Source organism: Cololabis saira, chromosome 21 (genome assembly GCF_033807715.1).
Source record: "Cololabis saira isolate AMF1-May2022 chromosome 21, fColSai1.1, whole genome shotgun sequence".
In the NCBI taxonomy this organism is placed as follows: domain Eukaryota; kingdom Metazoa; phylum Chordata; class Actinopteri; order Beloniformes; family Belonidae; genus Cololabis; species Cololabis saira.
In genome coordinates this window covers 28,521,971-28,546,992 of record NC_084607.1, presented here as the reverse complement: position 1 = coordinate 28,546,992, position 25,022 = coordinate 28,521,971, and the positions used below count along the sequence as shown (strand labels likewise).

Sequence of the window (25,022 nt, the reverse complement as noted above, 5' to 3'; positions counted from 1 at the left end):
TTATATTTTCTGAAAAACTGATTTTTTTTCAATTCAAAAAAGGTTTAAATGGATTAAAAAAATATCATATATATGAAGTACCTGTCCCACATATGGACTCACTTGAATTTTACAAAAAATACTAGTTATTTGAAATTTTATTGTTGTTTTAAGCGTCAAAATGTCATGTGGTGCGACCGTCCGACCATGACTCTTGTTTTGAAAACTTTTTTTGAAATCACTCTAAATGTTTTTAAATCAATCTTCTGCCCTATCTGGCATGATTTCCAAACTGTCTTGTAGTGTGTAAGATTGCAACACATTTGTATTTATATTTCCATCATAATATACAAACAAATTTTGACTGATGATGTCCATTTTATGAAATATCATGTGGTGCGACCATTAAAAAAACAACAATTTTTGTATAATACTGAAAACTTGTAAAAAAAAGATGTCAAGATGTTAAGGAAATTAATTTATTTTAATATGAATCATGACCTTTTTTAAGGCTAGTGCCAATTCATCTTGACAAAAAACTCAATTTAAAATTTGTATATGAATTTATGTGTACACAATATTCTTAATGTTTGAACGACTGCAATAGATATTCTTTTTTTTATTATTTTAAAATTGACCTGTTGAAAATCCTTATTCGTCATTGACACATATATATATATATATATATATATATATATATATATATATATATATATATATATATATATATATATATATATATATATATACGTACATGTGTATGTGTGTGTGTGTGTGTGTGTGTGTGTGTGTGTGTGTGTGTGTGTGTGTGTGTGTGTGTGTGTGTGTGTGTGTGTGATGAGAAAGTGGGCGGAACAGACAGGAACATGTGCGGGTGATCGTTTGGTCTCCTGCGTGAGTGAGGCGTTCAGGTGCTCTTTTCAGTCGTTGGTGAAAACTTTGAGATGTGGACACAATGGATTTTATGAGATTAACCACCCGTTTATGAGGATCAAAACTACTTCTCTGAATCGCGACGTCGTCGAAAGAAAGGACGTATAAAAAAAGAAAAATAGCCACCAGCGGTAAGAAATTCATTGCACTTTATGAACTCGGTGTAACGTTAACGTCTCACTTTGAGCCAAACTTTTAACCAGGTACAGTTCTGTTACAGACGGCCTATGATACTTTTCACTGAGTGCTGGTTCCAGGGATGCTCATTTGTACACTCTAAATATTTTTTATATTTCTGTGCAAAACAATCAATTGTCAATTCAAGTGTTTACAAATATACTAAAGTTAGGCAAAGCGAGTCTAGATACACAAATGAGACAAAAGTGTCATACTTGGACGTATATATAGTATAGTACAGTATATTTTATTCTGGAAGAGCATCCTAGCACCAAATAAATAAATAAAAATAAAAATATTCACATTTTATTTCTGAAAGAGTTCCTTGTTTTATTTAAATACATATGTAAGAATATGTTTTATATGAGATACACACTGAGTTGTTTCTGAAAATTGTTTCACAAGAAGAAACCTTACTTTCATTTATTACTTTTCTTTTCTTTTTAAAATAGCACTTACCGTAAACCGTGCAACTTCTCTAATTCATAGTCTGACAGATTGTGTAGAAATTGAGGAATTAGGATATGATAACACTTTTTTATACTTCTTAACCACTCAAAATACTTTAACACTACAAGTCACGCTCTCTCCTTCTTTAGCTTATGTAGGGCCCAAACTTTTATCAAACTCCTCCACTAATGCATGGTGGGCTGTGTTGGGGTTAGTGCTTTGCCTAAGCAGACTTGAACAGATCTACTGAGATCAAACCACTGACCTTATAGTGGCAGTTATAACTTCCTGAGCAACAGCTGCTCCATTCTATAGCTGCCTGTCTGCACTTTGCTACAGAATATATGAAAAAACCAGGTTATCACTGGAAAAATAGTTTTTTTATAACAATGACATAACTTTTTTGGTTGATGAGAAGCCTTATTTTTGGTGAAAATAAAAGACCACTTTCCTGTGTCTCATATCATCAACATAATACTAGGGGACTGTTTTCCTGGACCTAGTGAATCATCTTGGCCATAAGTTACCTTTCAGTTAGACTAAAAAGATAAGAAATATTGTTGAAATTCCCAGCTTAATTAGCTGCTCTTAGAAAGCATATGAGTGCACATTTTAGTGTGAAAATTATCCTATTCATCGTTGATAGAGAGATAAATTCTCATTTAAGCTAATTAAATCTGAAGGAAAATGTTAACACACATGTCTGTATACCAAATCTCACAAAACAAGGTGTTCTACCAAAGAAAGGTTTAAAAAAACAAATTTTAATGCTCTGGAATAACCAAACTAAAGTCCTCGTCTTGACCCAATAGAGACCAGTAGTGAGAAGTTGACCTGATAAAATCAAACATACAGTACAAGTTAACAATTTAAAGCTGTTTGATTGAGTCATCAACTAAAATCCTTGTATCTAACGTCTTAGCTTCACATATAGTTTAAACCTTTATAAAAAGTAGGCAATGTTATATAATTTGATATAAATAAATGAATAGATTTTATTCTATAATATGATAATAAGACTAAGGTCTAATTTGCTTGATTGAGTTCTTATCTTCTTCTAGGTCGTATTTAGGACTTTGGTGAAGTTGTATGTCATATTTGCAAAGGTAAAAAAAATTGTAAAGGATCCACAAACTTGTAATTGTTGCTCTAAATAGACATTTTATCCTGCAGTCACTGCACCATAGGATTATGTCATTATTACAATGATCCTATTTGTTTTTATATTTAGAAACTATGAAAAACAATGTATTTTTAATGTTCACTCGTCCAGTGTCTGCCCTGTAGCGATGTGAAATCCTACTTTATCATAACCCTTGAAGGTGACAGGCTACTCTGTGGTTTACCCTCACAAATGGCTGCGCTGCATAACTTTGTGAGCTATTAGCAGTATCAGTCATCAGATGTTTCGCATGCACTGCTGATTGTGAGAGCTACAGCATTCAGCAGACTGACAAACAGGAAAGAGCGTCTGCAGACAGCACTTTCGCATCTTAGCCAGTCAGACGGTAAAGTGGTACTGAGAGAAAGAAAAACCACAATGAATCAATGACGTATATCTCTACTTAGGTCAGTGCTTTGATCTTGCCTGCTCTCATATTTTCTACTGCACTGTTAACATAGTTTCCAAGCACTTTTTTTTCTTCTTGTTTTGGCTTTTCTTTAAGACAAACACTAAACATTAGCTAGCCTCCTCTCTGAAATGTCTCATCAGCACTTTCTGCAGGTTTTGCAGGATACAATAAACAAATAGGGGAGAACTGTACCAATAACAAAGCCCTTATGCTCACAGAGAGACAGTCAGGTATTATACGAGACGGTGAATCACGCAGTGAGGCAGCAGATACAATGCTGATGTGTCCCTGAGATGTGCTGTCACTGTTGTCTGGGCCCTCATCTTCTGTCTGCAACTACCATGCACCGGGGGAGTATTAGCTTTCTCAACAGGACACTGCATGACTTAGCACATCAAGACTTTTGCCTGATAGGAATGAAATGAAGAAAAAAAGAAAAGAAAAAAACTGACACTGACGGCTTTCATTTGCATGGGAAAGTAGTCACAAAAAAGTGTCTTCTTATCTGAGTGCTTGTGGCATGACGTAAATCGAAGTGACATAAAAAATGACTTCACTGCAGGAGTGTGAAAAGAGAGGGAATAAAGAGTTTATGATAAGAAAGACAGTGACAAATGAAAGAGACTTGCTGACTGAGGAGAATGAGGGGTAAAAACTGTACCAGACTACATTTTGCCCAAGGGTTGGAAAAAAAATACTATAAGACGGATCTTCTGGCGCAAAAGTAGTTGACTGTAAATGATGAAGAGGTAAAGGAATCGATGATGATGAGCCTTCATTACTGTAGCGTTGATTGATTTTTGTCCTCAACCTGATGATATGAGAAGATTAAAATGTATTATACTTGTAAAAGAATCCTGGTTTTCTTCATGGATTTGCAATTCTGTGCTTAATTAAATAGATGGGTCTGGTGCTTTGTGCAAGGAGGACTCCATTCAGAGGGATGAAATCCATGTCACATAATAGGAGGTGAAAGGAGAACAAAAGAGAGGACAGAGAGAAGCATTTTCATTGACTTTGAACAGGCACGGGAACTCTTGTGTGTTTAACAACCCTCACTCTGTGCTTAGCCCTTAATAATTAAAAAAAATGGTTTCATATAAGTATATACTTTATCTTTTTCTAAACATCATATTGTATGGATACCTTTTCTCTTGAGATGCACCAATTTACAGTTTTACAATTGGAAAAAATTGGATTTTTCAGTATTATACACTTCTAAGCTTATACAGCTAATATTCCCCTCCACCAAAACTTTAATACAAAGATAAAATACAACATTTTAAGGATGTTCATTTGATGCATGTACTGAAAAAAATAATTCAGGGTGTATCAACCTACTACTCAACTGAATTGAATTGAATTGAAATGAATTGAATTGAATTGAATTGAATTGAATTGAATTGAATTGAATTGAATTGAATTGAATTGAATTGAATTGAATTGAAGTGAATTGAAGTGAATTGAAGTGAATTGAATTGAATTGATGGGAATTCGTGTTCAGTGTGTGGCTGTAACAGCTGGAGGGTTTGAATCCCAACACTGCCCTTTTTATTTGTATTTTGTACTTTCACTTTGCCAAAACCATTTATGCTTGGTTGATTTGTGGCGGTAACGTGTATGTAAGAGTACGTAAACTTGTCTTTGAATGATACAAATATTTCTGTTGGGATTTGAGCAGAATTGATCAACCTCAAATTCAATATTGTCCTGCATTAGATTTTTAACATATTTTAGACACTGATACAAACAGAAAAAAGGAAAGTATTCTGTGTGTAGGCATACAATCCCACTGAAAGTAATTTTCTCTGAAGTGCAACAAAGATATATCTCAATCTTCCACCATGACCACAAATTAGTCGTTGTGGCATATTAAGTCACATTTTTCAGCAGCATCTCAACTTTTTTCATTAATGTGGATACAAGTGTTGAACGCTAGCTTAATTAACATGCAAGTTAGAGGGTATGTAGTATCTTTTATCCAGGGTTGTGAAAAGGATTTCAAACCCCAACCCCTATATAGTCACTGTCTGGGATAAACTGGGTCCTGTCCAGAGTGAACCCTGTCTTTCACCGAGAGAGAGCTGGGATATGCCCCACTAGATCCCTGTGACCCTGAAATGGAATAAACAGGGATGGATGGATGGATGGATGGATGGATGGATGGATGGATGGATGGATGGATGGATGGATGGATGGATGGATGGATGGATGGATGGATGGATGGATGGATGGATGGATGGATGGATGGATGGATGGATGGATGGATGGATGGATGGATGGATGGATGGATGGATGGATGGATATAGTCACTGTTAATGAACGACATGTCTTTAGCCAAGAAGTGAGTTGGTTACTTCTTTGTGCCTTCAAGAGTCTTTTTTCATATACTTTTACCTTGCGACTCATAAATCGTGATCTGTTTTATTGTCTTCGCAGAAACGTTGTCACTAGTTTTGCATGACTTTTTAAATTCATTGCGCTGCGGTCTGTAGTGCTTCTTTAGACACTGGTTCATGGTGTTGCTTGTTGTCATGGCAACTAAACTGCAGCACTTTCTACACAGCATCCTTTTCTGCTGTATATCCCCCTTATTAACCGGGGTCACTTTAATTCACTACCTTTTCAGGTCATTAGTAGACATTTTTGTCCACTCTCATGAACAGCTAGAAAAGCGTTACAAACCTTTTTTTTTTTTTACTTTTTTTTTCAAAATAAAATAAAGTCAATTTCGATCTTAATCAAAACTACCAAATATTGACTTTGAATTATTGTTACAATGTTAATGGAGGACCTTTAATATTGGCATTTTAAATTGTGAAGTATTTAATTGACTGCCCTAAAGGATTAATGTTTATTATTAGTTTGGACTACTTTTCCATTATAGTACAAAAAACATATAATTTCTTCATGGTAAACTAATGTAGAAAAGTAATGCATGAAAATCACTATTGGTACTAATCTGTGTTCATTTAAGAGTGATTTTTATATAAAATTCCCAGCCCTCTAACATTAGTATATCGTCACACTCTTAAAATATGGTCATATTTTTCCTCAAGTTTTTAAAAGACAAACACAACCTAACCAAAAATCTGGTTTCTGAAAAACTCAAAAATATGACTTAATCCGTTATTGTAAGAGGATGACAATATAGAAAATAACTAATTTGATCTGTTTTTATTTTTTTCATAAGAACAGTGATGTAATGTAACTGAATTGGCTATATTTGGTGATTAGATTTGAGCAACCAAAAAAAAGTGCAAAATATAATACTTTTTCTTTTTTAAGATGAGTTTTTAGGATAGGACATAGCTCCCCCAGAATGGCCTGACATGGTAGTTAATTCATCCCAGGTAACTGTTGACCTATTAAAAAAAAAAAGTTGAATTCAATAGGCTTTTAAAGAAAAAGACCCAGCTTTACAAAAAATACTATCTTTTGCAGTAAAAGTTGTCACTTGAAAGGAAAAAATCTCCCTAATTACCTACAAGCATTAGAGTAAGTTCGAAACACCTTGACACAACAAAAGTCCCTCTTTGGTTTGGGATGAATGTTTAATCTGTGCTTTTAGGCTGAACAGTAGCCATTTGGTTGGAGATTAAATAAATGTTCTGCTTTCCCTACTTCCACATGTCTATTTTTGAGTGGTTAATGTGATTAGTTGACAAGGCAAAGGGTACTTCTCACTGGAGAGCACTGGAGAGCATGGCTGTCACACAAGGAGAAGATCATAATTTTGTAAAACCATTGAGCTGCTATGTTTTCAAGCCTTCATTCACTGCATGATGAATAATGTAACATAAATTGATCAGATGGAATGATAGATTTAGTTTACTGGTGGTAAATCTGACTCAATATTTTTTTTTCTCGTATTTCTTGTTTAATCTTCCTCCGTACTCTATCATTTGGTATTGACTTAATATTCTCTTTAGGTTGAGGTTATGAATCCTTCTTTACTAACCACTGACATCTCATCTCTGTTCACCTTTTTCTTTTCATTTTCTGCTACCCTTTCCTTCTGTTTATCTCCTGTTCTCTCCTGCGATCCCTGTCCCCCTCAGACGTGCCTCCTCATCTCCTGCCATGTCTGTATCCATGAGGAACCCACCTCAGCGCCGGCGCTCTCTGGGTCCCGTCTCTCCTAAACGGATCTACAGAAACCTGTCTGTCAGACTGAGGGGAGGAGAATCTTCTGTTGGTGTGGAGCGGGACGCACCCAAGCAGCCCAGCCGGCCTGCAGAAGCAGTGAGATGTTTTCTTGTCATTTCTAGGGAATGTAATATGGTACTTGTATTTTCCTTTTAGTCTGTCTTCATGCAACTTTCTGTGTCTTAGAAAGAAATTCCTCTTGAGTTAGTTACAGCTGAAGTGATTCGTGGATTAATTAATTAGTCATTTGACAGAAAATTTGCAACTACTTTCATAATTGTAAAGAGCATTTGTCACAGTTTCTTGCAGTTTCATGATTTTTTGGAAACCAGTCAGCTCATTAATCAGCAGTTTAATTCATTTTGAAAATAATCATCAGTCTGCTGCTGCTTTGTTTAAACAAAATTGTTTAAAATGAGCTCAGTCTGTGTGTTTTCAGTCTGGGGCTCCAGCATGACTAACTGAGAGAGGGGACATTTTTCTCTATTGAATGCTTTAAGTTGAACTATAAGTAAATTGATGTGGTCCTACATACTTGTACATAAGCAATATTTTATAATTTTTTCAATGCAGAACTTTGTCTTGTACTTTTATATTACAGTTTGGTATTTGTACTTCTTCTGTCAAAAAGAATGTTTTGTGGATAATTCAGTTTTTAACAGTGATCTGAATTAAACAGTATTTTAAGAATACAGGGACTTTGGGTCCGTGTTTTTGTGTAGTACAGTACTATGGAGGACCAAAACTGATATAATAAAAAATAAAAGCAGAAATGTAAATATTTTGTTTTTCCTTTTCCATATACATGCATTCCTTGTTACATTCCCTTCTCTCCTCTTTTTACTTTACTTAATGCACTTCTACATCATTATGCAAATGAGGAGGACTGGCCTTCTTGGTCCAGCTCCTCTACTATTGGTCAATAACCGGGACCAAGAATCTTTCTTGATTTCATGAGTCTACAATAAGAATAAATCCTACTGGGCACTTCTGATTTATTTTAGTCCTGTATTTCTCTCTCATACAATGACTCTTTTCCCTCTATCTTGTAAAACAAACTCTTTTTGATGCATAAACCTTCTTCTTGTACGTTACCCCCTCTATGGCTCTCCATCCTTTCTCTTTCTCTTAGTACAAGACCCTTTGGGAGGCAGTAGAAAATGAGGACACTTTGGCTGTACAGAGCCTTTTGTCCAAAGAGCACACCAGCAGTGGAGGAGGAGTAGCAGGGAGAAGCATGTGGGAGAGGGGAGAGAAGAAAGAGAAGGACTGGGACCGAGATAAAGAAAAAGGGGTGAACAGAGTGAGCGAGCAGGGCCTGGTTCCCCTTGACGTGGCTGCCCTCACCCACAACTCCCCTCTGCTTCATGTGCTAACAAAGGCAGGAGCCAGACATAACCCTATTTGTGAGTCCTGTGATATTAAATATAGAAAATAACAAAAACGAGTCTTACAAGGCTTGCCATGAATCCAATGCAAATCATATTCCAGTTATATCCGCTCAGTTTGCCATTAACTGTTTTATCCCTCAGTGTGTCGGACCGTAGAATGGGCAGTTAAGCTGGACAACCTGGTGGCTCTGGCGAGTAAACGAGTCGATGAGAAGAAGGCAGAGTTGGTGAGGAAAGCGGGAGCGGGGCCCCAGGCACAGGCGGACGTCCAGGGACAGATCAGCCTCTGGAGACTGAGGCTGCAGCTTTACTGCCGGATGAGGGAAAACTTCAACAACACAGGTCTGTGGTGTTGGGGCAGCCTGGGGGTCAGGACGCAAACTCAGCAAACCACTTTTAGTGACAATACTTTTGGTAATTGTACTTTCAATAATGGGAATTTCTTAGATTCTTGAGGGGGATTTTTTTGCCCACTCATCTTTACAATGTTGCTTTAGTGCAGTGGTTCTCAACCTTTTTTCCTTGGAGCCCCCCCTACTTGTGTCTAAGACCAGCCGGGCCCCCCGACCCGTATGTACTGGCACCAAAAGAGTAACGTGATTCGTTACAAACCTTTAATTGAAAAAATAAACATTAATAATGTTTTTGTGATACATTTCTCTTTGGTTTACCCTGTATACATGTGACTTTGTCTTTCTCACCCTCATTTTGTGTCACTAATGTATAAAATACGCACAGAAAATAATTGCAAGGACATGAAATAATTTCTGAAAAATGTCTCTTTTAATATGAGCGCAAACATTTTTTAAATTTTTCCTTTAACAACCTGTCGGAGTAGTAGTATGATTAAATGTTGAATAATGATATAATAATAAGTTATTAAGTTTTTATCCTGATAAATAACTTAGAAATATATTTTGGTCATTTTAAAATACTACGTGGGTTTATACAGACTTGGATTACAGTATTCCATTAGGTGTGTTATTATTTTTCATTTATTTAACATGCGCAAATATAATTTTTACAACTGCATATCCTCAAAGCAGACAAAGTTTCGCGCCCCCCCAGGGGGGGCGCGGACCCCAGGTTGGGAGACACTGCTTTAGTGCATTTAGGTTTGAAGGTATTTAATTATGCACAGCTCTCTTAATAAGGTCTCACCAAATATTTTCAGTCAGGGTGCAGTGAGGATTTTGACTAGATCTTTTTTCGGTGGGTTTGGTTTCCTTGTCTGGTTACATGAACTATTTTCCTCTAAGGTTTATCTGTTGAACTGCATTTGACCTCACAACTGCAACTTGTTTGCAGCTACAGGACCTTGCAAAATTCTACATTATGCAGTATAGAATAACAGGGTATGTAAAATGAGCTGCTTAGACGTGAAATTACAAACCCACACATCAGATGCAGTGCAACTGCAGCACGATGAGGATGCCACCAGTGAGTCAGTAGACTACGATCAGTAGTCAAAGCGTAGCAAGCATTGATCTCAACTCTCCCAAGTGAAGCTTTTTTAAAATGCCAAATAAAAAAATGAAAGGGGATCCCGGCGGTAATCTTTACTGAAGGTCGGCAAAATAGATCCACCACGTTTCCAGTCACTCCTGCAGCTTTGGATCTTTCTTTTTCAGTAGGTGTGTAGCCCCTCATATCAGTGCTATGGTATTGACTCCTGACATGATCATTATGCAGATTACATGACTCCAATGTGTCCACATTTGGTCTCTTAACAGTCATGATACAAGAACCACAAATCCGATTCTCAAAGCTTGTCGTTTCGACATCTAAAGTGTTAAAATGAGTCCAGTTCTTCTTTCTCATGATTCTTCTGTAGCGAACAGTTATAGTTCTTCAAGCTCTCTCCCGTGATGCATGGCTGTGATGAAGGCAAAGTTAGTCAGATATTCGTCAGATCATCCGGGGCTACATGCATAACAGGCCTATTTATAACTTTATAACATTAAGGTCGGACTGACTTTTGCTTGCATTATGTACCCACTGTGCTCAATTTATGAAAATGAACAGCTCCCATGGTGCTGAGGAAATATTAGCAGCTGCTTGGACTGAGTACTGGAATTATCAGATTTTCAATCAAATACAACTCTAAATTGTGCAATAGGGTTGCCATGGCTCAATTGATAGATCATTTCATAATGTAGACAGAAAACAGAAAACACATTTGTGTTTTGTTAAAAAAAAATGACTATGTGAAGAATTAGCTGAGGAATATCTCTTATTTTTTCTTTGGTGTAATTTTGTTTTTTCAACTGTCCCAGAGCTCCCTGGCCCTCCCAGTCATGTGTCCATACTGGTAACCAGCACGTCATCTTTGTGTGTGGTGATCAAAGAGCCAGAAGCCGACACCATGGGGCTCATCACCCGCTACAAAGGTAGGTGGCAGTTAAAAGCGAAGATAATGAACTATTATGGATAGATTGATGGAGACATTCAGATATCACAAAAAAGGGAAAAAAATGGAAGGGTTTGGTGTAGTGAGTGAAAGGAATTAATGAAGCATTTATTTTATTGGCCCAATAAAGTCAAAATCTCACAGACTATTAAAACTGCTTTTTATTGATGCATTTGTTAACTTTACTTTAGTTTCAGTTCCTTCGAAACTCCAACTTCACAGCCAAGACTAGATTAATCCCTGGTACAATGTGTTCCACAAACTGTACATTTTTTAAATCCTCTGCTCCCACTTAATGGAGCCTTGAACAAAGCCCGAGAGAAATTTTCTCAGTGAGATTGTTTCTTTGTTGTTTTTTTTTTTTGTTGCTTTCTTTCTCAGTGGAATGGAGCACATCAGCTTGCTTCAAACGCATTCTCGGCTGTGCCCAAGTTGCAGAAACCAAGCACCCTTCCTATAATATCAAGGGATTGACAACAGTAAGTCGTGCAACCACGCAAACACACGCTGTAGACGTAAACCCACATCACACACGCAGTAATGATACAGACATTATACATGCAGCCGCTCCAGACCCACTCATGAACTATAGTCACTTGATCACTCATCCGCTGCGCTGAATTACTTTCAAAAAGAGAGCACTTTTCGTCAGTCTTATGAATTCATAATGAGAGTGCTATCTGATCTCTTTGACCTGGAATGGATGACATTATTGCATTGTGATAATTTAGGAGTCTGGTGCTTCTCCACATACAGGGAGTGCACTACTTTGTCAGAGTGAGCGCCTACAACGTGAAGGGATGGGGTCCGCCTCAGTGCTCTACTCCAGTCAGCGCTGCCCCCTCTAGTGAGTAAACTGAACTGCAAAACTTCAAAGAAAGATGGGGGTTTTTTTTGTCTCTGTTCCCGTTGTCACAAACGTGACTTAGATGACATCAAGCTTGTTGTGAAGGAGGTTGAACCGCTTATGGTTGGTAGCAGGATTGGAGATTAACTTTTTCACCCACCTGCCATGTTGGAAGGTAGATTTTAAAATTTACCAGCCACTGTGGTATCATGGTATCATATTAGTGCATGAAAAAAATAAACGTATAAATTATCTAGTATTTGGGCCTGGATGTTAAGCCAAACGAGAGGTTTTATTTATTTAAATAAAAGCAGAAGAACGTTGCAATATAAACACAAACACACATACACGCACACACTATGAATTGGTGTAAGATTAGAATAATCAAAATAAAAGCACCCACTCAATGACAATGCTACCTTGTCTCAAAGTCAAGGATTTTTTCGCATTTCCTGCACTTTTTTTTTCAAAATGAAAGGAATGGACATCTTCTCATCTGCACTGTTGTCACACTCCTATGTGCTTTCATGGCACTCGTTTCGCCAGACATGAGCATGAAGCAACAAGTCATGCGATTCACAGTTATCAGATACTCTCCAATAGTCATAAAAAAAAAACTTCCACTATTTTCACGCCCTTGCCTCGGCCCTTCCTCCTGGGTTTTCCTCTGGCTCCACATATATTTTAACTCCTGCTATGTAATCCTGTAATATTTCTATACAAAGAGGTAGAATGAAACAACCCCTGGGAGTTTATTCAGGAAGGGAAGTGTGCATGCATGCTTACCTTTACCTTTCTGAATAGTTCATTTCGATTACTCCATCTGTTCTCTGACTTATAGAAGTATGTGTTCTTAGATGCCTTTCAGATGTCTCACCTCCCCAGTTTGCTGTTCCCCTTGAATTGCTCTCCCCCCTCCTCCCCTGCTTCCACCTGTGGGGAGGCGGGTTAAGTTCAGCTCCCCTGTATTTCTATGTAGGCCTGATAAATGATGCTAAACAAAGTCTAAATGCCTAAACCAAGTATGTTTTCCTCTGTGTAAAACTGAAATGAATGATTCAGGATGCTTAAAAAACCTCATTATCTCTGTAATTATTTGTTTTACGTATCAACCACAGTGGCTGGTAGTGTTCAGAAAACTGATCCATCGATGCCCAAAATAACCTGCATTTGGCAGGTGGCAGGTGCTAATTTCCAATCCTGGTTGTAGACTCATGAATTATTAAAATGTTGAGCAATTTCAAGTATGCCATTGTGAATAATTTGGCCTAATTAGGGTCTGACTTCCATCCAAGCTTGCACCCCTGCTGCTTGACTCTCTGTTACTTTTCCCTTCTTATTGTTAAACAAGAAACAAGGCTGCAGAGTGGTTTTCAAATAAAGTACAACATGCCACATGGAAAAAAAATATCCATAGTAAGCAATAATGAATAAATCGAGTTTTGCTGCATATGAGTGGTTTCTTATGCAAGTGCTCCTGCTTCCGGTCCCCCAAGGAATTTGAGACTTTCCAGCAGATTATTTCTTGGCATCTGGATTATTCTCCACAACTTTGTATCAGTGAAAGTGACAATGTATCTCCCTATCTCACTCTGCAGGTTGGAGAGAGTGCGTTGGTGTAAAGTCGCAGATCAGGAATTATGAGGGCATTGTGAGAAAACTGCTGGAGAATGCAACAGAATCACAATACAAAGGGTATTGCATAGGTAAAATTGTGCATTTAATTATATATAAATATATATATATATATGTTGTTCGTTTTTTTTAGAAAGGCTGCAAATACTGTATATACAACGTTCCTACTCAGCATGCAAATTGCAAATTGCAAATTGCAAATCTGTACTGTATATGCAACCATATATACAGTGCAATCAAACTGAAATTACTCTTTGATTTACATTTATTAATAACTATAAACAACAAAAAATATGTGGTGACATGTTTTAAAAGACTATGTAAGGCTTTGGGAAGTTGGTTCCTAATTTAAAACACTGCAGTTCTTCTCACAACTGAGAAAACCATTTCACTGCCTTCACTCAGTCAAATATCGGCAGATGAATTTTCCTCAAATCTGATCCGACTCTCCTCTATTCTGCAGAGAACTTGAAGCCCCAGAGTCCCAGCAAGCGTCTGTCAGTGTCTCGAGGCATCAAGCAGCTGTTTCAGTCTGCCACCAAGTTTGTTCGTCTACTCCAAAGGTAGCGCTCATTTGTCTTACCTGTCCTGCTTTGCCTCAACGGTATCCAAAGAAATGGATTCATGTTCAGGGATTACAGCAGTGTAGACTGCAAAGTACAAGTTGAGAGCTTGTTTGTTTTATTTTGTAGGTATTGAAAAGAACATCAGTCACACAATAGCTGCTGTGGATTCTTGTTTAGAGAATAGATACAGTATTTTGAAGACGATGACAGATGAAATAACTGTATTATTGCAAGTGGCAAATGTTATTCCTGCAACATCATTCTTTGGATAAATTTTAATTTAGATGAAGGTGACACGTGCATTTTTTTCATTCTTTTCATCTCTTGCTGGGTTAAAAGCTGTTTTTAAAGATGAACATGATCCGATTTTTCTGATATTCTAAACTGATGAAACACTTTGGTTCGTCTTACATTAATCTCATCAGGGGCGTCTACATGGCAACGATATTTTACCACAAGGAAAATATCCTGGTGACGGCCGAAGATCAGATCCCACTGGTGGAGATCCAGTGCTGCTCCACCTCCATCACCCAGGACTTCCTTTGGTTTGTCAAGGTGAACCCTCAGTAGATGCATCTATTTGTTAATTTAGCATATACTGACATACTCTCACTGGCCACTTTATCATGTATACCTCTCTAGTAGTAGGTTAGACGCCCTTTTGGTTTTTGACATGTTTTATCTCCTTGTAACATAAAGATCTTGGTCCACGCTGACCTGACAGCATCACGCAGTTGCTGCCGATTTCTTGACTGCACATCCATGATACAAATGTCCCGTTTCACCACATCCCAGAGCTGCTCTGTTGGACTGAGATCTGGTGACAGAGGAGGCCATATGAATACAGCTGCCCTCACTGTCATGATCAAGAAACCAGATTGAGATGACTCGAGCCTTGTGACGTGGAAGTGGTTATCAGTAGTTATTGGGGATAGACATAATCAGCTGTTACTGTGCACAACATGTACCAAGGAGACTAAATAGTGCCAATAAACTTTCCCTTACCCCTTTCCATCACCGCCAACAACCTGAACTGATGATACAAGGCAGGATAGGTCCAGGTTTTTATGTTGTTTATGCTAAATTCTAATCTGACTCTCTGAGCAACAGAAGTCGACACTCACCAGACCGGGCAGCATTTTCCCAGTCTCCTTCTCCTGTCCCACTTTGGTGAGCTCAAGCAAACTGTAGCCTCACTTTCCTGTCCTTAGCTGACAGTAATGGCACCTACAGTTGTCTTCTACAGTTGTAGTTCATCTGCTTCAATGTGGTTCAGTAATGGTCTTCTGCATGCCTTGGTTTTAACGTCTGCTCGTTTGAGTTAGTGAATTGCTTAAGATGATCTAGAACAAGTCGGGCTGGACCTATGGCATTATTAAGGCAATTTCACACAGAGAACTGCCTCTCATTGGATTATTTTTTCTTCCTTTTTTGGACCTTTCCCACGTAAACCTTAGAGATGGTTTTTTTTATGAAGAACTCATACCTTTTGACACTCACATCCATGGCACATTCAGAGTCGCTGAAATCATCTTTCTGCCCGAGTCCGATTCTCACTTTGAACTTCAGCAGGTCGTCTCAGCTAAGTCTACATAACTAAATGCATTGATCCACTGCCGTGCGAATGCTTTAGTAGATGTGTGTGTCACAGTGCTCTGTAAAAGCACACCATAGTATTTTAAACTGCTTTGAAATGTTACATGTACCTTTCATCATATAAGCTCTGAAACGCTCACTATGAACTGTAGTTGAACTGTAGTATCTTCTTTCCTTGTAGTTGTCCTGTGCATGGCAGCAAGTCCCCTGGCTCCAGCAGGCTCTGTCCTCAGCTCACTCATCTCCATCCTCCCTCCTTCAGAACAGGCACAACATTTTAAGAGCTGTTTCTCAGCTGCAGGTAGGAAGTTAAGCCGCTTAGTCTGAAGATAGAAAGAATCAAAATGGCTTAATTTCTATGTTAATTACCTCTTCAAATATTTGCCTCCCCTACTTCCGTCTCTTTGTTTTGCCAGGCTCAGTCAGGGTATTGACTTCCCCTGTGCATACAGAACCTGTGTTTCACAACATAAATCGTGAAGATCCTCATGTTTTTTTTCATGTGTTGGCCTCACCTTTGTCTGCCGTCAGTCCTCTCTAGGAACGACGGACCTGGGCCAGGTGTACTACGAACCTCTGAAAGACCGGCAGGGCAACATACTACTAGTGACTCTGAAAGGATTTCCAAATCCCCCCAGGTGAGACAGAGTCTTGTCACACCTTATTAATCCTGTCTCGACATTTTCAACATCCCCCTAGAAGAGTGGAATATCTTAAATCAAGGATTGAAGCTCTTTTTGAAGGGCATCTTTCAAGTCATTGCTCGGCAGCTTATACTCATGCCCCATGAACTCGTGATGACATCTTTCCAAAATCCACCAGATTACATTTTTCTCTCAGACTTCTCAACTTTATTCCCTATTGTTCCATGGAGATAATTACCAAGTTTACGTATCATGCCAGGCTTGTTAAGCACACATGCTGAAAATGGTGGTAGGGAGTTAAATCTGTGGAGCTTTGCTTAATTATTGAGTCAAAATGCTTCTGTGCTATTTCCATGTGGCTGCATTACATTTATGCATTGTGTGCTCTTAGCCCTCCTGACCCTCCCTTTCACTGGATACCTCTGGCTCGCCTGGAAAAGAACCGCAGCAGAACTCCTCTGCTACCCGAGCCCACAGCCATGGACATGCTCTATGAGCAGCTGAAGGTGAGAAATAGACAATCGTATCACAGACAGCAGGGTGTACTGACAAGTAGGAATGGGCGATATTTTACCGTTCACGATATACCGTCAAAAAAATGCCCCACAGTAAGAATTTGTCATCTCGCGGTAAAAATGATAAATTCCCGTTGATGACGTTTTTGTGTAAAGCTGATTTATGGTTCTGTGTTAAATCCACGCACAACGTACGTGAAGGAAGGAAGGAAGGAAGGAAGGAAGGAAGGAAGGAAGGAAGGAAGGAAGGAAGGAAGGAAGGAAGGAAGGAAGGAAGGAAGGAAGGAAGGAAGGAAGGAAGGAAGGAAGGAAGGAAGGAAGGAAGGAAGGAAGGAAGGAAGGAAGGAAGGAAGGAAGGAGGGAGGGAGGGAGGGAGGGAGGGAGGGAGGGAGGAAGGAAGGAAGGAAGGAAGGAAGGAAGGAAGGAAGGAAGGAAGGAAGGAAGGAAGGAATGAAGGAAGGAAGGAAGGAAGGAAGGAAGGAAGGAAGGAAATGAGCCAGAAAAGAAAGAAAGAAAGATATGAGCCTGAAAGAAAGAAAGAAAGAAAGAAAGAAAGAAAGAAAGAAAGAAAGAAAGAAAGAAAGAAAGAAAGAAAGAAAGAAAGAAAGAAAGAAAGAAAGAAAGAAAGAAAGAAAGAAAGAAAGAAAGAAAGAAAGATAAATTCCCGTTGATGACATTTTTGTGTAACAAACATGGCGGATCTGAGAACGAGGAACTTGAGTCATTACAGTTTTGCAGTACAATTTTAATAGGTTTTTATCAATTCAATTTAATTGGTGTAGTTTAGTAGCATTTAGTATCTTTTAGAGCAGTGTTTTGGGGGCTCCAAAGACTGAATGTGGTGATAGATTTATAGTTACAAAGGTGGAGTTGATTTGGTATTTTTTTTTATTGTAATTTTTATCGTTATCGGGATAAATGCCAGAAATTATCGTGATACATTTTTTAGTCCACACCGCCCATCCCTACTGACCACCAAGCTGTGATATTGTCTCCTGCCCAACATCAGGCACCAAAGGTTAAAAAAAAACATTACAATTTGACATTGAATGAACATCCAGCATTAATGCAGCAATGTTTCACTCTGCACTCCAGGAGAAGCTGTCCTTCCACAGGCACAGCATCCAGTGGCCCCATGCAGGTCTGTACGTGGGCATCCTGAAGCTCTGCAGCTCCGTGGAGCAGATCAGGGTCCTGGTTCCCCAGAGGCTGCCCAATCTGCTCTGCCACACACGGGTCCGACACAATCCCCACGTAACCAGGTGACATTTTTTCACCATTTCAAGTGATAGACAATACCATTTCATGGAGGGATAGGTGTCCTTGATTCTAAGATTGTGTTCTTGACTGTGTGTCAGAGAGGAGTGGGCATGGCTCCAGAGTCATGTTTACGTACACAGCGGTAGCGTTCAGAACCTGCTGAGCAGTGAGGACGAGAGCTCCATGGAGGGCAGTGCTCTGGTAGAGTTTGTCAGGGCTCTAAGAGCAGCAGTCACACATCTACTGACAAAGCTCAACATCCCCCTCTACAGGGTAAGAATGGCTAAACACAACCACCTCTTCAGTGACTTATCTTTTAAAGTGCTACGCAATGAAATGCAAGGGATGAAGTCCGCTTCTGCCATAATGAGATTCAGCTTAACACCTCGACTTAAGAAGTTTGTATTGCATGTATAAAACTCCCATTTTACTGACTTAATGATATTCCTATTCATGCATCTGGCACGCCACCTTGTTTCTGGCAGGCGTATCAGTATGGTGTGTACACCCGAGAGCTGCTCCAGTTTGATGAAAAGATGTCCATGGTGTTGCTCCTGCCTCCCAGTGAGGACTTCAGCTCCAGCTACTGGCCTCTGGTGGGGACCAAGGAGCCCGGCCTAACCCTGCCTCTGCAGATCTTTGAACTGGGTAACTGGGAAACTGCTACTGCACTTGTTCTGTGTAACATTATTACTAAATACAGTTTTTTTTTTCAAATACTGACGAAAAAAAGAGACCAAAAAAAGGGGAAAAGCGATAGTAGGCCAGTTATCCATCAAAGGGGCTGTGGACCTGGAGCTTAAAGGAAGCTCTGGACCTGGAGCTTAAAGGAAGCAAAACCTCTCTTACAAAAAAAAGGCAAATACACTGACAATGGTTCAGTTTAATAAAGAATAAGTAACTATGAATGAATGAGGAGTGAATGAATAATAGAGCCATTGTGAGCGTTTGAGTGTCCTAGAGGAAAGCGCGATATAACATTATTATTATTATACATGAGAACAAAAGCTACAGTAGCCATAATATTTGGTAAATAATTAAGTAACGTGAACTAATTAATGAAGAATTGTAAGTAGACCCAGAAGTAACCCAATAGATTCAACCATTTCTAGTTGGGATTTTTGATATAAAATCCATAAAGCAAACTGGAGAAAAATATCTGATCTTCTGATCCACTGGAGATAATCCCTTTTTATTGTTTTAGCACTTGTCTCTATTGCTTTGATCTTTCTTTTCGTACACAATAAAGGGCTATTGATCTTTTAACATTAACTCATCCTTCCCTTGAACCCCTTTGGAAAATTACCTCACCTAAAGTACAATAAACTGCACCTATGAGGTGTGCGGCTTACTGGCTTTTCTTTGATGTAATGATGTGATTTTTATTTATTTATTTCTTTTTTGTCCCCATTTAACTCTGACTAATGATCTAGTTCACTTCTGGACGTACGAGCGGGATTTTCTGTGCCAGTACTGCCAGGCCTGGGTGAGGCTGGAGCTGGACACCCATCTGGCTCAGCAAGCTCTGCGTGAGGCGCTGGACACCAAGGAGGTGCAGGAAGCCCGAGAGCGACTCAACAACATCACGGAGCTATCTCGGGTACGATTTTCTGAAACCTATGGGACACAGTGATATATGAATGATGAATACTTAATGGTGTAATTTGTTAAGGGTGTAAGCCTTCACTGAGAGAGCTATACAACAGTGAAACCGATTAGGTCTGTTCTCTTTCTTTTTCTTGTCTCTTTAGAGATTGGATGTGGTGTGGAGGGATGCTCGCTGGATCATGGACTGTCTACAGTGCGTCCGGTCTAAGCAGTGGGTGGGGGCGGTGCCTCTAGGCCTGGTGATGGGAGGAGACCCGCCCCCTTGTCCCGATGGAGAGGAAGAGTCAGAGACTTTGACTGCCAGACTGACTTGGCCCCATCGGATGCCGACACAAAGAGCCATCACAGGTAGTTTAATTGATGTAGTCGTAAGTTCATGAGGTGAAATAACTCATATTCTTCAGTGTAATGACTGAATCCTTAGACGGCAGGTCTTCATGTCCATGGTTACTTGGTTACTTGGGGATGAGGACCTGGACACCTGCTAGGTTTACACATTTCTGCTCTCTCCCACATCTCTGGGCACCTCCTATATAGGTGAGGAGCACTATGGAAATCTAAATATGAGATAACCAGACAAAAAACCCAGCTAACATTGAAACAGAAAACAGCTAAGCATTTTCAGGCTGCTGTAAAGTAAAGTGACAGAGAACTGACAGCGAACAGGAGTTGTGAAGGAGCAGCCACTCTCTGGGGGGGTGGAGTCATCTATTCAACTCCCATCCACCCCTCGCTTCCACTGGGTATTTATCTTGAAATGAGGCTTTGAATTACCCACTTACAAGGTACAGCAAATAAAACATTTTTTATTGATTGCTTGCTTCTTTATATGGTTGTTTTTAGGCCAAAGCGGCCCGACCCGAAGTGGTATGCTTGTTATTTCAAAAACTCAAATAAATGCTCCTAATAATAGGAAAATGTGACTTTCTTCCCCTTTAAGTTTCAAAAACCAAAAATTCTTGGAGAGAACAGCTTCAAAGGGTTACCAGAAAGCCAAATCAAAACCTTTTCCTGCCAGTGTGCAAAATCACATACAGGGCTGAAACTTAAACTTAATCTCTCTTCAACTCTTTTCCTGTTTCTTCTGCAGAGAGTTCAGTCAGCGTCCCTCCACCAGTTACTGCTGAGGTCTCCACTGCAGAAGTAATCTCGGCTGTCACCGAGGAGGCCGCGCTGGTGCTGATGGAAGGTGTCGTGAAGGGAGGGTACCCTGTAGACATGAGCTCTCAGTCCACCACGGACCTGACCAGCATTGGCCAGTCAGAACTTGAATGCGCCGATGTTTTGATAGAGTCCGGATTGGAGGCTGCTGCTATTGCACAGTTAGAGACAGGATATTCAGTTTTGGACGCAGAGGAACCGTACAACAAGGACCTGGACTTTCACTCCTGCATCACTGAGGTCATCCAGCCAATGGAAATGGCAGAGTTGGTGGACATCCTGCCTACGCTGAGTCGTATTGAGGAGGAGGAGAACCCCACTGGCTTGTCCACACCATCTGTACTGCAGATGCTCGAGAGCTTTGCACTAGGGATTGGTGAGGACAGGTCCCTCTTTGACTTTGGGGACGGGGGCTCGTCGGAGCCCGGACCGCACTGTAACAATAGCAGCAGTGTGAAGGAGACGCACTGTGAGGGTATGGTGTTGCAGCCACAAGAGGCTTCAGCCTCTTGTCCCACTCTGAAGGCTGCAGGCGGTGATGTATCTGCCTCGAGCTGGGACTGTCCTCGAGAAGATCCAGAGACACAGGAGTCTCCAGGCAATGGGACATGTCTACGAATGAGGAGTCAGGTGGAGTGGGACAAACCCGCTAACAGCTCTTCCTGATATCAGCTCACATACCAGCTGGCCTTAAACTTGATGTTAATTTAACTTATGAGCATGCAAAAGCACACTTAATTCAGAAAAATCACATGTAACCATTAAGAGCATTGACACGCCCACTCAAGTCCTGTGTTTGTTATTGTCATGTACTCATTTAACAAAAACTGTCGTGCAGAATGTGGTTCTGCATTGCTCTAATGGAAAATGCACACGTGCATGTTGCAGCGTGTCAGCCGGTCAGGGGCGGTCTCGCCTTTAGTTATGTTGGTGTTCTCTTGGTTTTGTTATGGAAAACACAATCGTCTCTGTGGAAAAAGACACACTTTCTAGGGGAGTGAAGTTAAGTTTTAAAATAACAAATATTGTCCAGTTCAGCTGTTGTCCTCACTTTTCACTTCCCTTCTCCATTGTCTTATTTGAGATGGTTCCTATTGGCCCCCCAGTAATTTAAGTCTTTGCACGTATCTGGTCCAACAATTTCTTTATTTTTTAGATTTTATCCACTAGACCTTGTTAGACAGAAGAAAAAAACTAATAAGCTACAGTAGTTCTTTTTATTACTCGAAAATACACTCACTACAGCATGAAGCCACACTGCTTTGTGGTTGAGCTGGATACAAACTCATTTAATTCATACAATTCAATCAAATGGAAGTGTTGCTTTACTATCTGTGAAAAACAAACATACTTGTATTGAAAAATGATGGTTGTGATTGGTTTTCCTGCATGCACTTTCTGCTTTTGGTAGTACAAGACGCCAGCAGTATTCAGTTTTAATTTCAGCTTCTTTCAGAGGAGTCCAACGAAATGAAAACAAGTCTGAGGAAATAGTGTGGCTGCTGAAAGAAAACTGAGCACCATAAGTCACCTTGTTGTTGTTTGCTGCACGTTTCTTTCCTGCATCTTCACGCTGTCTGTCACAACAACTAGTCTGAGCACAGCGGCGTCTGAACCGAAGCCAATAAAACAGTGAGGGTGCGTAGAAATTTCATCCATCTGTAACATGTAGCAACAACATTTGGAGATGCTGGTCTCATTACTGCTAAATTATGGAATGTAATTTAGGCTAAATCTGAGAAAACAATAGGATCTACCAGCTGTGTATTTTAGCTCAGTGTCTTTCAACAAAAGCCATTATATAACTGTAGATTTCATTGTATTTCGACACAGTTTATAATATAATGTAACTACGGTGCAATATATGTACCGGTAGTAGAAATAGGCGGAATATACAAGTGGATTAGTTGGCTTTGAAAGCTTGTTACCCAAGACATATACTGTAATAGTGAATGTATTATTTAGTGTATAACATTTAAGTAACTGTAAAGGCTTTCTGCATTGTCTAACTGTCTTCTGGTTCTTACAGTAAAAGAAAACAAAACTCACTGAAAGTTTTAAGTTTAAAGATTCTGAACAGCCACAGTACCCAGTAACATCTATCATCAGACTGATGCTTGTTTGACATCCTGTTCAGTCCCACCTTTGAAAGTGGGATTGCGTGAATTACGATTGGAGCGTTCATCCTATTTAGTGTGTATTAAAGTGGAAATGATTGTTAAGTTCAAGCATCAACCTCTGTACACTTTTATAAACCTAACACAAAACATAAGGTAATTTGTATTTGATAGATAATTTCTTTGTTGTAACAATGTTTCTTGGCAATAAATCTTATATCGTTGGAAAGCCTGTTTATTTCCCTTTTAAATGGAGCCACATTTGTAAATAACCTGTATTTGTGGGATGGCAAGCAGAGCTGAGGTTTGCACCCTTGAAAAATTTTTCAAATGTTCTCTCCCAATGCCAAACAACTATAATTTTTTTTTTTGGGTGTTTGGTGGATTGTATAGTTGAAGTTTGAAGAAACAACACATATTGGCAATTTAATAATCGATCCATTTAACAAACAGGAGTCTCAGTAGTGAGTGGAAGAACAACAACAGCCTGACTCCTCCTCATCCTGGTCTCCCCTACTGTGGGACGGCATCTCGTTCTGCAACCAGCATTTGTCTCAAGTAGCCAACGTGGTTGTGTTGGTCACTCTGGTACGAACAAGACGCCCAAGCTGGTCCCACAAGAGTTCAAGGAGGTTGAGGTCAAGTAGCTGGCAGGTCTCCATCCTCTCCACTCTTCAATCCTGGAGTCGATCTCTGATAAACCTGCTCTGTGGGGGAGAGCGTTGTATGCTTGGAGCAGTTCGGGCCCAGACTGCTGAGATCTGGGATTGCCACTGGTTGCAGAATCTCATATCGGTATCTCTGTATTGAAATTGCCTCCAATGATGACGGGCCTCGTTTTTCCAGTGAGGGAGCTCCCGCCCCACACCATACATTAACTATACATTTAAAATGTAAAGTACTATAGGAAGTACTGTATATATATGTATAATTGTGCTTTTATATGAATGTATTTTAATTTTCATGGACCCCAGGAAGACTAGTTGGCGTTTTGCGTCCGCTAATGGGGATCCAAAATAAAAAACAAAACAAAAACCATCACAGCTGCCTCCATCAGAAAATGTTACTCTGTTGGTGCAGCAGCAGTCAGCTTAGAATTCTCCACGTCTTTTCCACACTTCGACCCTATGATCCAACTGCAGTGAGTATGCCGCATGCCGAGGCATACACGCTGTTAATATTTAATAACCTACAAAATACACACATAAAAACCCTATTTACAGAGTGATATAACAAATAACAAACACTATTACAGTAGTTAAGTGTAATAAGTATTCCTGTAGTGAACAAGCCGAAAGATCGACTACTTAATAAACTTTCATAATAGTGACAAAATGTTAAGGTTATTTGTATTCCCAATATTGATTGTTGCTTCAGTTTGGTCATTGCAATCTTGCTGCTTTAACACGTCTGTTTATAATAGTCATTGAGTGGACAGCTATTCAGAGGTTCCTCTGGTGGATTTCAACTGTTATTTGTGCATTCACGCCGAGGACTTGAAAAAGTTATGAAGTTTTTTGTTTTGTTAGTCTTTGCTTTTTGTTTGGTTTTTGCAATCGAATATTGAATTCATAATAAATATGTTGAACAGTTTTTAAAATGTCCTTATTTTTTTTTATTCTGTCAAGAGAAAAATAAATGGGATTGGTGGGAAAAATACAGTTTGAGCTTGTCATTGTTAATTTGTTAAATTCAGGTACTTGGAAAAAAAGATGTTATTTATACTTACATGTATGTACAAACTGCTGTCAATATAAGTATATTAACCATGTAACATTACACTATATGTGTCGTATACACTATATATGTATGTGTGTGCAAGCCTGTGTGTGTATATTGGCTTTTTCTTTTTTATGTACAGTACTGCACAAATGGGTATGTATGACTTACACACAGACGGTAGATAGATATATAGATAGATAGATAGATAGATAGATAGATAGATAGATAGATAGATAGATAGATAGATAGATAGATAGATAGATAGATAGATAGATAGATAGATAGCAC

General features: G+C 39.3%; 1 protein-coding gene across 1 annotated transcript; it reads left to right on the top strand.

Annotated features, from left to right (window-relative positions):
* Positions 1–899: 899 nt before the first annotated feature.
* LOC133421391 (ankyrin repeat and fibronectin type-III domain-containing protein 1-like) lies at positions 900–23,648 on the top strand. The gene is made up of 19 exons (XM_061710957.1): positions 900–1,043; positions 7,175–7,358; positions 8,395–8,668; positions 8,795–8,995; positions 10,930–11,043; positions 11,445–11,542; positions 11,820–11,910; positions 13,509–13,616; positions 14,009–14,108; positions 14,537–14,666; positions 15,889–16,008; positions 16,239–16,345; positions 16,743–16,857; positions 17,962–18,128; positions 18,225–18,399; positions 18,612–18,774; positions 19,560–19,726; positions 19,878–20,082; positions 20,825–23,648. Exons 2-19 carry the CDS (start codon positions 7,197–7,199, stop codon positions 21,559–21,561), a joined length of 3,234 nt encoding a protein of 1,077 aa, XP_061566941.1. The 5' UTR covers positions 900–1,043; positions 7,175–7,196; the 3' UTR covers positions 21,562–23,648.
* The last annotated feature ends 1,374 nt before the right edge of the window (positions 23,649–25,022 follow it).

Coding starts and splice junctions, on each gene's coding strand:
- LOC133421391 (XM_061710957.1), top strand. CDS start 7,197: ATGTCTGTATCCATGAGGAACCCACCTCAGCGCCGGCGCTCTCTGGGT. Junction 16,009..16,238: donor GAGCTGTTTCTCAGCTGCAG/GTAGGAAGTTAA, acceptor GTCTGCCGTCAG/TCCTCTCTAGGAACGACGGA. Junction 18,400..18,611: donor TCAACATCCCCCTCTACAGG/GTAAGAATGGCT, acceptor TGTTTCTGGCAG/GCGTATCAGTATGGTGTGTA.